The 18,102-nt window shown below is 35.7% G+C and overlaps 1 protein-coding gene across 1 annotated transcript in view; it reads left to right on the top strand.

Annotated features, from left to right (window-relative positions):
* The window catches only part of TSGA10 (testis specific 10), a 75,109-nt gene that overhangs the window by 2,094 nt on the left and 54,913 nt on the right, over nt 1–18,102 (top strand). Inside the window, exons 3-8 of the mRNA XM_082672639.1 lie at nt 5,889–5,954; nt 7,051–7,148; nt 7,724–7,879; nt 13,504–13,674; nt 13,764–13,841; nt 15,019–15,170. Coding sequence (XP_082528765.1) covers nt 7,098–7,148; nt 7,724–7,879; nt 13,504–13,674; nt 13,764–13,841; nt 15,019–15,170 — 608 coding nt within the window. The 5' untranslated portion in view covers nt 5,889–5,954; nt 7,051–7,097. The remainder of the gene's footprint in view (nt 1–5,888; nt 5,955–7,050; nt 7,149–7,723; nt 7,880–13,503; nt 13,675–13,763; nt 13,842–15,018; nt 15,171–18,102) is intronic.

Here is an 18,102-nt window from a genome sequence, read left to right as displayed (position 1 = left end):
CTGAGCCCATGTGCCACAACTACTGAAGCCTGTGTGCCTAGAGCCGATGCTCCACAACAAAAGAAGCCACTGCAATGAGAAGCCCGCTCACCACAGCAAAGAGTAGCCCCCGCTCGCCACAACTAGAGAAAGCCCGTGCACAGCAACGAAGACCCAATGCAGCCAAAAATAAATAAATAAATAGATAAATAAATTTATTAAAAAAAAGAATTGACATATCATGATCACCCAGAGTCCATAGTTTACATTAGGGTTCACTCTTGATGTTGTACATGCTATGGATTTGAACAAATGTAAAATGACATGTACCTACCATTATAGTATCAGAGTAATTTCACTGCCCTAAAAACCCTCTGTCTCCACCTAAGGTTTTTTTTTTTGGGGGGGATACGTGGGCCTCTCACTGTTGTGACCTCTCCCGTTGCGGACTACAGGCTCCGGATGCGCAGGCTCAGCAGCCACGGCTCGCGGGCCCAGGCGCTCTGCGGCATGTGGGATATTCCCGGACCGGGGCTTGAACCCGTGTCCCCTGCATCGGCAGGCGGACTCTCAACCACTGCGCCACCAGGGAAGCCCTCTCCACCTAGTTTTGAACCTTGTTTAGGAAGGCCTTCTCACCTCAAGAACTACAAGAATATTTTCTACAGTTTTCTTTAAAGAATTCTTAACATGTATATTTAAAGTTTTAATCCTTCTGGAATTTCTTTTTGTTCTAGTATGAGGTATGGTTGAATAGTCCTTTCTTCAGTCACTGATTTAAAGCGCCATTTTAACAGCTACTGAATTCTTGTACGTGCATGGATATGTTTCTGGACGATTTGGTTTCATTGATTCATTTGCCATCTTCTATGCCACTACCGTATTATTTTAATAACTATAGCTTTATGATATTTTGATAAACATTTTATTTCTTGATTAAATTTTAGTACCCTACCATGACCTTTAGAAACTAGGAATTTAAACACTACTATAAAATGAAGACTTTGATTTCTCCTTGTTGTCTAATGGCTTACAGGCAAGACACATGGTATATGTGAAAGCCAGAAAACAACCTGTTGAAATTTTAAGTGATAACATGTGCTTATTCATCTTGATTTTATTAATCACCAAATTAGTAAATTGTGTCTGTAAGATGGTAGTTTCCCAAAGCTAATTGTTATTACATGTTATTTCATACACATCCTTTTAATATACTCTTGGTAGCATATATAATATAATAAAGCATATATTATTATATAATATAATAAAATAAAAATATATTATTTATTATAATAATTTAATAAAGCATATTATATGGTACTCTTGGTAGCATATGATAAAGCACTTAAATGATCAGGCTATAAACCTAAGTGTTATTGAAGACATTATTTGTTACAGTAATTTGAAACCTAAGAGCCTCGTTAATGAGCACTAGGATGGTATTTGTTTACATACAGTAGCCTCACTTATTTAGAGTGTGTAAAGGATAAGTCTGTATTAATGAAAAGTCTGAATAATGGAATATTTAAATACATGAAGTTTATTACTTTAATATAAGGACACAATCTTCCCGGAGGAAGATTGTGTTGCCTGGAGGAGGTCCTTAGGAGAACTATTTGAGAGAGTAGATAAGAGTGATTTGTTTTTAACTTGCAAATTATTTATCTTGTAATAGTTGTTACCAAAGTATTTGAAGGGTATTTAAAAGTAACTTAACTATTTTAAACATTCTCAACAAACTTTTTTGTTTGTATTGTTTCTTTTTTAATAATAGTTATCATTCATTCACAGTTTAATGGTAAATTGAGTTGTCTTAATTATAAAAATTGTCAAAAAACACTGGATTGATGTTTTATTATGTCTTTCTTGTTTTCTTCTTCAAATTTAAAATTAACAGCACTCCTTCCCAGACTGTGGGAAGCCTAGTTGGCCAAATTCCCATAAAGAGAATGCCTGGTTTAGAAGTCATCAATTTTAAAGGGTTGTTAGGGTCTGTGTTCTAGAGAGAGAGTGAGTACTCTTTGAGGGTGAATCCTCTGCTATCAAAAGGAAGAATTTCAGGAATGCAGAACATCTAAAATAAAAGAGCTAGGATTTACCTAAAACTGAAAATATTAAATTCATAGATGGAAATTCTGCCTAGCTCAGAAAAGAGTGTTTCTAAGAAATAGATATCCATATATATATGATTTGGAATGTTTGGTGTATTCGAGAATTCGAAAGCTATTTGTAGAAGAGGTGGACTGTAGTCTTAGGGTAGAGATAACATTGCTGATGCAGGGAAAACATTGGAAAGTTAATAAAGAGAGGACAAAATGGAAATAGGTCCTTTGTGTTGGTAAAATGCCCTGAAATGAAAACACCAACCTCAGTGAGGGGATGTTCCAGGTAGAATGGGGATTAGAAAGATGCGTGAAAGGTGCTGGGAATGTGAATACCAATGCGTGTTGTTATCATCATGAAGTCATTGGGTGTACAGTTTAGGCATCCAGTCACTGGGGAGAGATTCCTTGTCTGATTTGTGAGATGAGACTTGAAACGAGAATTTCTAATTTGAGAGCTGAGAATGTTTGGGTCCCTGTACTATTTGAGATTATTCTTTAGATATGTGGAGGTAGAGTCTGAGGCTAAAACTGCTGTTTGTCTAGAATTGAGATAGTATTAAATTTATTTACTCAGAAGAGTTTACTTTTAGTCATATTTTTAAAGTCCACTGAGTAACTTCTTCCATCATTCATTCCATGAAAATGTTTTGAGGATTTGCTATTGTATTATCTATCACTATGTAACAAGTTACCCCTAAATCTTAATGACTTCAAACAACAAACATTTATATCTCACAGTTTTAAGTGCAGCTTAACTAAGTAGTTCTAGTTCATGGTTTCTCAGGAAATTGTGATCGAGGTGATGGCCAGGCTGCAGTCATGGCTTGATTGGTACTGGAGGATTTGCTGTTAAGATGACTTATTCAGATGGCTCTTGGCTTTTGACAGGAAGCTTAGTTCCTTGACATGTGAACCTCTCCCTAGGTTGTTTGATATATTCTTTTTTTTAAAATATAAGTTTATTTATTTATTTACTTTTGTTTGCATTGGGTCTTCGTTGCTGCGCGTGGGCTTTCTCTAGTTGCGGTGAGCGGGGGCTACTCTTCATTGCGGTGCGTGGGCTTCTCACTGAGGTGGTTTCTCTTGTGGAGTACAGGCTCTAGGCACGTGGGCTTCAGTAGTTGCGGCACACGGGCTCAGTAGTTGTGGTTCTCAGGCTCTAGAGTACAGGCTCAGTCGTTGTAGCTCGTGGGCTCTAGAGTGCAGGCTCAGTAGTTGTAGTGCACAGGCTTCAGTAGTTGTGGCACGTGGGCTCAGTAGTTGTGGCTTGCAGGCTGTAGAACGCAGGCTCAGTAGTTGTGGCGCACGGGCTTAGTTGCTCTGCGGCATGTGGGATCTTCCCAGACCAGAGCTCAAACCTGTGTCCCCTGCATTGGCAGGCATATTCTTAACCACTGCGCCACCAGGGAAGTCTCTTGATGTATTCTTTATGGCATCTGTCTTCCCATTGGAGCCAGTGATCCAAAAGAGACAACAAGGAAGAATTTCCAGTGCCTGTTATGATCCAGTCTCAAGAGTTACATACCATCACTTCCACCATATCCTGTTCTTTAGAAGTGAGTCACTAAGTATAGACCACACTTAAGGGGCAGAGAAATTAAGCTCCGTCTTTTGAAGGAAAGAGTATCAGAATTTTGGGACATATTTTAAAGCTTCTACAACCGTAAGCCTTCTTTGATCTTTTCTTCTTGAGTTGTTATCATTCATGATTTAATGCAGTGTTTCCCAGATTACTGAACACAAGTTTGTGAAATATGAAGAAACACAGTTGCAATTTTACCGTTACTATTTCTTCATACAGTTTATATTTTTAATTAACATGGGGCCATTATTGGACTGGATCTCTGGTAGCTCTTGTCATTACTGTTACTTTGTATGTGATTCGGTCAAAAATGCTTCAGAACCTACTATGAGGAAGACAAGGCGTAAAGCCTGTATCAGTTTCTGACCTACACCCCCAACCACACATGCTTATTCCCTCTCTCTCTCCCTGATTCATTTTTCTCTAGCACTTTCCTACTACTTTCCTCCTCCTTCCCTCTGCTGCAGCCACACTGACCTCCTTACTATTCCTTGGAAGTTAGCAGACAATCTTTTGCCTTTTGCTATAGCTGAATGTTCTGCCTGGAATATTCTCCCGAATTTTTACATGGTTGACTCCCTCAGTGAGGACTTCCCTGATCACCCCCTTTAAAATTCCAGCCTATTCCTTCATAAACACTCCCAATATTCTTAAGGATATTGCTCTTTTTTTCTAATCTAGTATGTAATTTATTTGTTAGGTTTATTTTTTGTTGTCTATCCAGCTGGAATGTAAGCTGTCCAAAGGCAAGGATCTTTGTCTATTTTATTCCCTTTTTAAAAATCTTAAGTATAGAACAGATGTGAGTAGTCATTATATATTTTTGAATGACACAATGACTATCTGATATATACTTTACCTATTATCTTTTATTTTTCTCTTTTCAACGAGAATGTAAGCTCCATGAGGGTAGAGGTTTCTGTCTGTTTTATTCACTGCTATAGCCGGCAAATAACACAATGTCAGACACATAGTAGACACTCATTAAACAATTGTCAAATAAATGAAAGCACTGGGCTGGCATCTTTTCATTTGAGCCAGTTATAAGTTTGTTTTTCAGAGTGGAATAAGCATTAATGTTTTTATCTTTATAAAAGTAATACATATTTTTTTAATAGAAGAGTATAATGAAGAAAATAGTATGTACCGTTAATCACACCTTGCTATACCTAGACATAATCTATCTTGCGCAATTTACTTATTGGTTATGTTCCATCTGTACCTAGGATATGTGTGTATGAATTTATTTTTTACAAGAATGTGTCATACTAGATAAAATTTTTGGCAGTGTGAGTTTTTATACTTAATATATATGGACATCTTTGCACATAATTCAGTATGGATCCATTTTTTTTTAGTGTCTACATAGTAGTACACATTAAAGCATTGAAAAATTATCAAAATTATCCAAAACCATATATAACCTTATCCAAACTGTATGTAAGTTATATTCTATACCATAACACCCCTTAGTATATCATAAACTAAAATATAACTGCCAGAGAAATCTTAGAACTTTGGTCTAAAGAACAAATGAGAAGGAATAATTGCAGAAAATTCAAATTTAAAATATAACAGGAGACATTTGTGATTAGAATAACAAGGGGGAGGTTTACGAATTGAGAAATCCATTAAACTAATATGCCAACTTTTAACAAAGAGATTTACAGCTTTACATAAAAACATAGTCAGTATCCTCCAGGAAGGTACAATCTAGTCATAGACTAGATATATGATTGCAGGTGGCTATACTGTAAGACTTTTAAGACAATGTTATAAAACTGATACAAAAAGTATTTTGTGGGTTGGATTGAACTAAACTATTAAAAGAATTCAGAGGAAAGAGCAATCACTTCTGACTATGGTGACTTGGGAAAACTTATTCTAGTCATTCTTTTGACTCTTCCGCATTATCATCTTCAAAATTATAATTAGTATTAACAGTTTGTTCCAGTTTATGAGGAGCAATTTGACAAAATAAAATCAATTAGTATTTTATACAAAACATTAGACAATTTAAAGGAACTGCTTCATTTCATTCTAGGTTCTTTTACCATCAGAAGTAGGTAAACATAAGAGTGGATTATCTTTTCTTTCGTAAAGTATTCACTGTCTGCATGTTTTTATTTTTAAGCAGCTCCTGTTTTTGATGCTCTCTTTCCAGTGAAATCAGTTTAAACATTTTACACCTAAATAACAATTTTTTCTGGCTTGTTTTTCAGATTGAACTCATTTGCCAGCAAAATAATATAATAGTATTGGAAGATACAATAAAAAGACTCAGATCTGTAAGTACATTTTTCATAAATATATATTAAGGAATCATTTTTATTCTGTTAGTAGGACAGCAAAAATTGTACATATGTTTTGGCTCTCATGCATTTTGTGAACAGTAAAAAATGTTTGTTTTCTAAAATCAGCACGCTCTGCTTGATGCCCAGGGGTACTCCCATCCGTAAGAGCGATGCTATTCTTGCTCTATTTCATCATTACTTCTTTCTTTCCTAGAGCTGGAGAGAACTTTTGGTTGGTTTTATTAATGCTCTTAGCTGTTACTTGATTAAAATGACGGCTGTGAGTAATTTAATTCTCAAAATGTAAGATGTATTTGTGTACACATTTATTCCTCTTAATAATAAATATTTTAAAGTCAAATGTTGTTACTTAGTTCTGAGTAATATGTTCTCTTTAACAATGTGAAATGAAAATTGCTCTGATTAGACATTTTAGTGTTATCATTTAAAATATTTGAAACATCCTCTCTAAAATATCTGTACTTTTTTCCCAATAAAGTATTGGTAAAATAAATATTGTAAAACAAATGTTTCTAAATATATTAAAGTGAATGGAAATGCACTTGAAAGTATATATACGTATAGAATATCCAGCATTCATTTAATTTATTCATTCATTGAATGATTATTGAACAAAATTGAACGCTATGAACAGGTGCTTTAATAGTAGCATACAAGTTTCTCTAAGCAAATTAATTCCATTTTTAGGATTTGTTACTAGATCTGATACAAGAAACAATTCTGGCCTCTCTGAAACTTCTTTACTATTTTTTCTTCAAATTATTGAGTAAATGTAGGGACATTTTCAGTGAAATAAAAATACACTACATTCAGAAATGCTGGAAAAGAAAGGTGTCTAACTGCTTTTTAAAAAGTATTGATGAATTATTATTTTTTGAATTATTTTCAAAATACCAAATTTATTATTTTTAAGGATCCTGTTTGCTTTCAACTTTCATTTAGAAAATGATGCTATAGTTTAGCTTGAAATAATGGCCTAATTTTTTCCTCCTTGGCAAGATAATTTTAGAGACTGAAAAAGCACAAAATAAATCTCCTTCCAGACTTGATTCCTTTGTCAAAACTTTAGAAGCAGACAGAGAATACTACAAGAGAGAAGCTCAAAATTTGAGAAAGATGATCAGAAGTAGATCTAAAAGCCCAAGACGCCCATCTCCATCTTCCCGGGTAGGTTTTGGAAACTTATAAATACTTTGGAGTTTGTTGCTCAGTGACTTTTATTCTTTGATTTATCTAATCTGGAAATAATTCCTTTTAATTTGGCATGAATTGGTATACCAACGAGGATGGGAGACAGAGCTCTCTTTGATAGCACAGTGGACCGTTGAAATTGGCCTTTATCCCCAGCATTAGTAGTGGTTGGGGGTAATCATACAAATGTGGAGCAATTTGGGATGAAGTTGTTTAAAAGAGAGGCAATTTTTAAACTTTTTTCATCATTTCATTATATCGTCATGTTTGCTTAACTAGAGATCGTGTGCTGCCATCAGTAGCACCTTTCTATCAGTAACACATGTCAAAGAATAATTTCAGATTTCTTTTTTAAAAAATTTTATTGAAGTATAGTTGATTTACAATGTTCTGTTTAATTTCTGCTGTATAGCAAAGTGACTCAGTTATACATATGTATTCTTTTTCATATTCTTTTCCATTTTGGTTTATCACAGGATATTGAATATAGTTCCCTGTGCTCTACAGAAGGACCTTGTTGTTTATTCAGATTTCTTATGTAATAATTGTAGGGTACAAAGTGTGATGTAGAGCTTTTGAAGACAACAAGAGACCGTGAAGAGCTCAAATGCATGCTGGAAAAATATGAGCGTCATTTGGCAGAAATTCAGGGTAATGTCAAGGTTCTCACATCTGAGAGAGACAAGAGCTTTTTTCTGTATGAGCAGGTAAACTTATTTATAAGTAAACAAAATACATAAATACTAACAATTCTAGAGATAGGTAATTCTTTAAGTTCTATGAGAATGCTTAAATCTGTCAATCAAATTAATCTAACATTTGGGAATTGCCTTTGTTCTTATGATATTCTTAATGAAATGTAATGTATTTGTGTATGTGTACACACACACACACACACACACACACACACACACACACACACACACGTTATCCCCGTATCCGAAAAAGCTCATATGCATGCATCGGAATAGTCTGATTTTTGGAATAAGAAATGGGGAAAGTGTTAAATGATAGGGTGTGGTGAGTTCAAGGTAAAAAATTTGGACTTGGGGGTTAAAAAATACAAACACATCACTTTGATGTACTGTCAGTCACTTTAGGAATTGCCATATAATTTAATATAGAGAGTAAAATTAGTTTGTAGTTTATCTCTATTTTTAGCTTAAGATTATATAACCCTTATTAATCAAATGGCTTCTTGACTCAACAAATAAACCCCATACATCACCAATATAATTTATTTTAAAAATATCAAATTTTATTAAGAATTACAGCTACTAAGTGCAGGGTTCTGGACTTGCTACTCTAAAAGATAGAAAAAATAAACCAGACACTGTTTTATATGTTTGCAATCTAGTTGGGGAGATAAAATATATTATCTTGTATTTACTTTTTGTTACTTTAGCGTAAGTAGTCTAGAAGATACTGTAAGAAATAAAAGAGGTGAGTACTTTTAGTTATGGTTATCAAGATCTTTGCTAGACGATGTGAAGTTTGAGTCCTGAAGGATGAATGGGGTTTCTTTTATCTTGAAAGGGGTAAGAAAGAACATTCCAGACTAAAGGAATGGTATGAAGCAAAGGATAAAGGTGGGAAAGTCAGTACATAAATGGATCAGTTTATGACTAGAATAAAAGTATATGTCAGTGGAGTAAGGGCTTGAGAGGTAGACTAGACTAGAGCAGGAGTCTGAAAACATTTTCTGTAAGGCCCAGATAAGAAATAGCTTGGGCTTTGCAGGCCATGTGACTTCTGACACAGCTATTCAACTCTATTGTTGTAGTGTGAAAGCAGCTATAGATCATATACAAATGAATGAGTTTGGCTGTGTTCCAGTATAATTTATTTATGAACACTGAAATTTGAGTTTCATATTCTTTTTACCTGTTGTGAAATATTCATCTTGTTTTGATTTTTTTTTTAACCATTTAAAAATATAAAAAACATTTTCAGCTTACAGAGTTACAAAAATAGGCAGGCTGGATTTGGCCTGTGAACTATATATAGTTTGCCAATTTCTAGACTACATGGTAGAAGCTGTTCAGAGGGCCCTGTAGGAGGTTTATACTTTGCTTTCTTATAAGCAATGGACAGTCTGTTTGTTTTTTTTTTAAAGTGGAAGAAATATCATGAAATCTACATTTTTACAATTTTAATCTGGTAACAGTTCTTTATTATCTCTTACGTAATCTTTCTATGTTATCATCTTATATAACAATTTCTCCTTCAGGAGATTTGGAGGAGGGGGAAACCATGGACTCTTTTTTTTTTTTTAATTAATTAATTTATTTGTTTATATTTTTGGCTGCATTGGGTCTTTGTTGCTGAGCGCGGGCTTTCTCTAGTTGCGGTGAGCAGGAGCTACTCTTCATTGCAGTGTGTGGGCTTCTCATTGCTGTGGCTTCTCTTGTTGCTGAGCATGGGCTCTAGGCATGTGGGCTTCAGTACGTGGGGCATGCATGCTCAGTAGTTGTGGTCCACGGGCTTAGTTGCTCTGTGGCATGTGGGATCTTCCCAGACCAGGGCTCAAACCTGTGTCGCCTGCATTGGCAGGCGGATTCTTAACCACTGCACCACCAGGGAAGTCCCCATGGACTCTTTAGAAGGCTGTTAACAGTAGTCCATGCATGAAGCATTAAGGGACTAACCTAGGGTGTGATCAGTGGAAATAAAGATAGGGACAGATGCAAAAGACACTGAAAAGGAAGACTTAACAAGATTTGATTTTAGCACAAAGGAGGGACAAATGGAGATCACTGAAGTTCTGTTTTGAATGACTGAAGAATTGTGGTAATAGAAAAAGAAACAGGAAAGTCATCAGTGGTTTGAGAGAAAAGATGTGTTTGGTTTCAGAGAGATAGAGTAAGATGATGGCGGTACATCAGGTAGTAACTGCCATCAGGCAGTAAGAAATGTGGGACTGGAGTGGGGAGAGAGGCAAGAGCTGAGTATGTAGATTGAGAAGTCGTCTGTTTTGAGCCTTCAGAATGGATGAAGTTTCTGCATGAGAAAGCTATAAATAGAGTAACAGAGAAGTCAAGATGGAATCTTGGGAAGTTTTATTCAATTGGTAGAGGAACCTTTGAAAGAGTTAAAGAAGACAGGAAACTAAGGCAGAACATTGTTATACGCCCAAGGAAGGAAGGAATCTCAAGGAGAGTGTTGAAGGCAATGGCAAGTGTTGCCGAAATATCAAGAACAGGAACTGAGAAGAGGCCATTAGATTTGGTGAGGTCATTACGTGAAATTCTGCAGAGTGGTGGGTGTGGGAGTCAGGTTAGACTGGGGAGAGAGAGTGGGAGGTAAGGAACAGTCAAGATGTACAATCCATGGCACTAAAAAAAAAAAGCCTGTCAAAGGAAAAAGAGACATTTGATGGTAAATGGGGCAGCAGGATTTAGTGACAGTTTTTCAAGATATGGGAGTTGTGTGCATGGTTGAAGAAGTAGAGAAAGAGTCAGTGGAGAGGATGATATTCAAAAAAAAGTAGGATGTGAAACAAAAGTAGGATTCAAAAAGTAGGATATGAAATCATCTATAGATATAGAATAGATTTGGAACCTGAGGATCGTTGTTGAACAAGTGTGTAAAGAGTTTGTTGGGTTGTCAGTAAGGATTGATGGGCCCTTCTGTCAGAGTAAAAGTAGCCAGGACATGGAAATGGCATATGCATTTTGGAGAGAAAGACTGGAACGCTATGATATTTTTTAAACCAGTATTCTACCTGAGTTGTGCTGAATTCAAATTTCACAAAATGGATGGAGTAAACCCACAGCCAACATCATTCTCAATGGTGAAAAACTGAAAGCATTTCCTCTAAGATCAGGAACGAGACAAGGTTGCCCACCCTTGCCACTGTCTTTCAACATAGTTTTGGAAGTTTCAGCCACGGCAATCAGAGAAGAAAAAGAAATAAAAGGAATCCAACTCAGAAAAGAAGAGATAAAACTGTCACTGTTTGCAGATGACATGATACTATACATAGAGAATCCTAAAGATGCTACCAGAAAACTACTAGAGCTAATCAATGAATTTGGTAAAGTAGCACGATACAAAATTAATGCACAGAAATCTCTTGCATTCCTATACACTAATGATGAAAAATCTGAAAGAGAAGTTAAGGAAACACTCCCATTTACCATTGCAACAAAAAGGTAAAACACCTAGGAATAAACCTACCTATGGAGACAAAAGACCTGTATGCAGAAAACTATGAGACACTGATGAAAGAAATTAAAGATGATACAAATAGGTGGAGAGATATACTATGTTCTTGGATTGGAAGAATCAGCATTGTGAAAATGACTATACTACCCAAAGCAATCTACAGATTCAATGCAATCCCTATTAAACTGCCAGTGGCATTTTTCACAGAACTAGAACAAAAAATTTCACAATTTGTATGGAAACACAAAAGACAACAGCTAAAGCAATCTTGAGAAAGAAAAACGGAGCTGGAGGAATCAGGCTTCTGGACTTCAGACTATACTACAAAGCTAAAGTAATCAAGACAGTATGGTACTGGCACAAAAACAGAAATATAGATCAATGGAACAGGATAGAAAGCCCAGAGATAAACCCATGCACATATGGTCACCTTATCTTTGATAAAGGAGACAAGACTATACAGCGGAGAAAAGATAGCCTCTTCAATAAGTGGTGCTGGGAAAACTGGACAGCTACATGTACAAGAATGAAATTAGAACAGTTCCTAAAACCATGCACAAAAATAAACTCAAAATGGATTAAAGGCCTAAATGTAAGGCCAGACATTATAAAACTCTTAGAGGAAAACATAAGCAGAACACTCTATGACATAAATCACAGCAAGATCCTTTTTGACCCTCATCCTAGAGAAATGGAAATAACATAAAAGTAAACAAATGGCACCTAATGAAGGTTTTGCACAGCAAAGGAAACCATAAGCAAGACGAAAAGACAACTCTCAGAATGGGAGAGAATATTTGCCAACGAAGCAACTGACAGAGGATTAATCTCCAAAATATACAAGCAGCTCATGCAGCTCAATATCAAAAAAAAAAAAAAAACCCAATCCAAACATTGGCAGAAGACCTAAGTAGACATTTCTCTAAAGAAGATATACAGATTGCCAACAAACACGTGAAAGGATGCTCAACATCACTAATCATTAGAGAAATGCAAATCAAAACTACAATGAGGTATCACCTCACAACAGTCAGAATGGCCATCATCAAAAAATCTAGAAACAATAAATGCTGGAGAGGGTGTGGAGAAAAGGGAACCCTCTTGCACTGTTGGTGGGAATGTAAATTGATACAGCCACTATGGAGAACAGTATGGAGGTTCCTTAAAAATCTAAAAGTAGAACTGCTATATGACCCAGCAATCCCACTACTGAGAAAACCATAATTCAAAAAGAGACATGGTTCATTGCAACACTATTTATGATAGCCAGGACATGGAAGCAACCTAAGTGTCCACTGACAGGTGAATGGATAAAGAAGATGTGGCACATATATACAATGGAATGTTACTCAGCCATAGAAAGAAATGAAATTGAGTTATTTGTAGTGAGGTGGATGGACCTAGAGTCTGTCATACAGAGTGAAGTAAGTCAGAAAGAGAAAAACAAATACCGTATGCTAACACATATATATGGAATCTAAAAAAAAAATTGTTCTGAAGAACCTTGGGACAGGACAGGAATAAAGATGCGGATGTAGAGAATGGACTTGAAGACATGGGGAGGCAGAAGGGTAAGCTGGGACAAAGTGAGAGAGTGGCATGGACATATATACACTAAAATGTAAAATAGATAGCTAGTGGGAAGCAGCTGCATAGCACAGGGAGATCAGCTCAGTGCTTTGTGACCACCTAGAAGGGTGGGATAGGGAGGGTGGGAGGGAGACGCAAGAGGGAGGGGATATGGGGATATATGTATACATATAGCTGTTTCACTTTGTTATACAGCAGAAACTGACACACATTGTAAAGCAATTATCCTCCAAATAAAGATGTTAAAAAAAAAAGTCTAAAAAAAAAATAGATGGAGTACCATATATATTTCTTAGTAAAACACTGTCTCTTTCATTGACTGCTTCCAAATTAATTTTTTTTAAAATTTTTGGCAAAGACATTGTAAACCAAGCTTCTATTTGTAGACATTCATTTACATATGGGGGAATCATTTGCATTTATATGTGTAAACTCATTAAAGAATTATACCATTATCCTGCCACATGCATATTAATATAGGTTTGCATTTTAACTGGCTGGATATAAGATAGCTGTATTTATTTCTGTTCTAAAGCTTGTTAAATAAAAGTCTATCTGTGTATTTAAATAATAGGCACAGGAAGAAATTGCCCGACTTCGACGAGAAATGATGAAAAGCTGTAAATCTCCTAAATCAACAACAGCTCATGCCATCCTCCGGCGGGTGGAGACTGAGAGAGATGTGGCCTTCACTGATTTACGAAGAATGACCACAGAACGAGATAGTCTAAGGGAAAGGCTGAAGGTTTGGAAGAATTTTATCTATACAAGCATTTGTGAGACACCATGCAGTGACATTGAAAGCGCTCTGTTTTGTTTTTGTTTTTTAAACAGATTGCCCAAGAGACAGCATTTAATGAGAAGGCTCACTTGGAACAAAGGATAGAGGAGCTGGAGTGTACAGTTCATAATGTAAAGAAAAATCACTTTTGCACTTTCGGCTATAAACTCTCAGCGGTTCCCCCCTTGCCCCCTTTTCTGTGTTCAGAGAAGTTGGTTTTTTGTTTTTTGTTTTTGTTTTTGTTTTTTGTGGTACACGGGCCTCTCACTGTTGTGGCCTCTTCCGTTGCGGAGCAAGCCTCCGGACACGCAAGCTCAGCGGCCATGGCTCACAGGCCCAGCTGCTCCGTGGCATGTGGGATCTTCCCAGACCGGGGCACGAATCCATGTCCCCTGCATTGGCAGGCGGACTCTCAACCACTGCGCCACCAGGGAAGCCCCGAGAAGTTGGTTTTTTATGATAGTGTTTGTAATCCTAATATATTTATGGTAGTATGTATGGTGTAAATAGTCACCTTTTCATTATTTATTTCCTTCTAAAAAATGTGAGTGAAGTCTTTTTTTGTGTTAGGTTGCAAAGTGTGTTTTTTTAAATAAACCATTAGGGATGCATTCTAAGGGATTTTAGCAACTTTGTCATCTCCCTGTTTCATTAACGATAACATTGCCAGGGATAGAAAAACTGGCTTATTCTACCTAAAGAGTAGCTAGGGTAGAGAAAATTATAATGAAATGGCAATTAATGAAATGTATTTAAACTGAATTTCATTGTGAAGCATCACCTTTTTACTAATCAAGGATTTGAGATGCTATGAATATATATTTGAAATGTTTTTACTATATAAACAGAATTAAGGGAATTCAACTTTCTTTTAACCAAATTTAATTGATTATATTTCTGAATTCATCTGTTTTATGTTGTTATAATGAGTTTTAGAAAAAGCAGTAGACAGGAGAAAAACATTATTTTTCATAATCCCACTTTATATATGTAATTTGTTAATGCTGAGCAACAAATAAGAAATCCTTTTGCAAATAAGCTGTGTGTGCTATAGTCCAGCTGAACCAGACTGAAAATATAGATATGTATACTGTGATAGGCTTTATGGAAAAGCTGTGCAGTGGCTTGTCTGAGTTCCTGCTCCACGGTCGCCTTGTCCGTACAGCCTCCTGCAACGTTTAAGTCTAATCTGATCATCTCATTGTGTGAATCTTATATACCGGTTTGTACAAAGAGAGGATGTCTCTTTAGGAAGATTACTGAAACGTTTTTAGTGATGGCAGTAACTTTGTCATTCTGCTTGTATAGCTCGATGATGAACGTATGGAACAAATGTCAAATATGACTTTGATGAAGGAAACCATAACCACTGTGGAAAAAGAAATGAAATCACTAGCAAGAAAGGCAATGGATACCGAAAGTGAACTTGGCAGACAAAAAATAGAGAATAATTCTTTGAGGTAAACTCAATTACCATTAAACAACTAATAGTTTAACTATAAATAATAGCTCTGCTTTTTGTAGTGTATTTTATAGTGATAATTAAGTTATTTGTTGACTTTATTTTCTGAGAGGATTATTATGAAACAGTCATAGACACCTTAGCAGACATTAAATGATTTCCTGAAGGTCAGTCACAGACTGGGAATGCCACACTTAACTAGTAATCTTAATCTTATATTTGCAGAAGGCCTCAATGTTTAGCTGAAATAGCTTTTACACAGCCCTCCTGTGTAAAGAGCATATTTGACTTTGGTATTTCACTGCTTAATTTATTTTTTATTTTATTTATTTAGTTTTGGCTGCATTGGGTCTTTGTTGCTGAACGCAGGCTTTCTCTAGTTGCAGCGAGCGGTAGCTACTCTTCGTTGCGGTGCGTGGGCTTCTCATTGTGGTGGCTTCTCTTGTTGTGGAGCATGGGCTCTAGGGCGTGCGGGCTTCAGTAGTTGTGGCGCGCGGACTCAGTAGTTGTGGGGCACAGGCTTAGTTGATCTGCGGCATGTGGGATCTTCCCAGACCAGGGCTCGAACCCATGTCCCCTGCATTGGCAGGTGGATTCCTAACCACTGCACCACGAGGGAAGCCCTCACTGTTTTATTTACCTTATAACTTTAGTTATGTTCTGGGATCTGAATGATATAAGAAAGCACAAAGCAGCGGTTTGGTAGTAGCTTAGGAAAGGGGTAGTTTAGCATGTAATAAAAGCCATAGCAGAGAAATAGGAATATGTAATAGAACTTCTATTAATTGAATGCTACGTACTGTGCTTAGCGCTTCTACATATTGCAGAAAGGTAGCAGAAGATATTCCAATTGAAGCAACCTACAGGCAATAACGTAGGGGAATAAGTGTTTGAAGACCTCCATGTTAGTGCTTTACTTGTAGTATCTATTGATGTGAGAAACAGATATTCTACAGATTCAGTAAGGTTGAATTTCAGTGCATCTATGAACATATGAAATATAATAGTTCATATGAGTATGAAGTATATTATTAAATCTACAGATAATATTTGGTTCATATGTGAATTCCCAGAATCCCCTCTTTGGTCTTTCATGGGTCTGTGGTGCATATATTGGAATCACTTGTCAGGGCAGAGAGTCACTTAAATTTTTTCCCTTCCCTTCATTTATTTTTTACTTTCCTGCTTAAAAGGATATTGCAAGCTCAGGTAAAATAAAAATAGTAATAAAATAAGAAGGACAACAAAGAAAACTTTGGAAAATAGAGAAAAGCATACAGGAAAGTTAAATCATCCATGATTCCATAACCCAGGGAAAACTATTATTAATATAGATCATTTTTCTAACCAGAAATAGATCTATCTGTGTGTATAGAAGCTTTCTATGTAATTGATATCATCCTATATTAAGTTATATATTTGGCCAATTTCACTTAATTGTATACCATAAACATGTACACATGTCATTAGAAATTCTTTGAAAGCATTATCATGGTTTATTAAAATATTCTAACAGATAAATGTACAATAAGTTAGAGGTTTTTTTGTATACAGTTTTAACAGTATTATTCAAGTTTAATTGATATATGTACAGTAAACTACACATATTTAAAGTATTCAGTGTGGTAGGTTTTGACATGTGTGTGTACCTGTAAAACCGTCACCACCCTCAAGATAGTGACTCTATCTATCACTCCACAAAGTCTTCTTGTACTCCTCTAACCTCTCCCCTACCCTGCCCTCCCCAGGCAACCACTGATTTGGCTTCTGTCATAGAGATTTGTTTGAATTTTCTAAAATGTTGTATAAGTGAAATCATACAGTATATATTCTTTTGTTGGGCTACTTTCACTCAGCATCATTATTCTGAGATTTATCCATGTTGTCACATATAATCAATAGTTTATTCCTTTTTATTACTGAGTAGTATTCCATTGTATGAATATACCACATAAATATTTCAGTTGCTTCCAGTTTAGGGCTATAACAAATAAAACTGTTATGAGTATTCTTATATGGGTCTTTGTATGGACATATGCTTTTATTTCTCTTGGGTAAATACCTAAGACTGAGTCATATGATGGATATGTTTAACTTTTGAAGAAACCATTAAACTGTTTTCCAGAGTGGCTGTATTATTTCATTTTACATTTGCACCAGCAGTGTGTGAGTGCTAGTTGTTACATATCCTCACCAACACTTGGTATGCAGTATCTTTATAGTTTTAGCCATCCTAATAGGTACGTATTATGGTTTTGATTTTCCTTCTCTAATAACTAGTAATTTTGAACATCTGTTCATGTCCTTATGTGCCATACATATATCTTCTTCAGTGTCTGTTCAGAACTTTTGCACACTTTTATTGAGTTTTTTATAGTATTAAGTCATAAACATCCTCTCTGTATTCTAGATAAAAGTCCTTTGTTAGGTACATATATGTTTGGCAAATATTTTTTTCCCAGTCTATGGCCTGCCTTTTTATTTTCTTAAGTGTCTTTTAAAGAGGAAATGTTTTTGATTTTTGATTAAGCAAAACTTATTGATTTTTAAAAATTTATATCCAGCTTTTGTGTTCTTTTAAAGAAATGGTTGTCAAGCCTAAGATGAGATTTTTCTCCTGTGTTTTCTTCTAGCAGTTTTATAGTTTCAGTTCTTAAATTTAAATCTATGCAAGTTAATTTTTGTATATAGTACAAGGTTCAGTTTTTTTGCATATGGATATCCAATTGTTCCAGCACCATTTGTTGAAAAACTTTCCTTACTTGTCTACACTGAATTGTTTTGTACCTTTGTAGTAAGTCAATTGTCCATATATGTTTAGGTCTGTTTCTTGATTATCTATTTTGTTTGGTGGATCTATATATATCTTGATGCCAATACAACATTCCTGATTCCTTTTTTTTTTTTTTTTAATCCTCAAATTAGGTAAT

The sequence above is a fragment of the Grampus griseus genome (genome assembly GCF_964374135.1).
Source record: "Grampus griseus genome assembly, chromosome: 15".
NCBI classification, from domain to species: Eukaryota; Metazoa; Chordata; class Mammalia; order Artiodactyla; family Delphinidae; genus Grampus; species Grampus griseus.
This window is presented reverse-complemented; position numbering and strand designations above follow the sequence as displayed.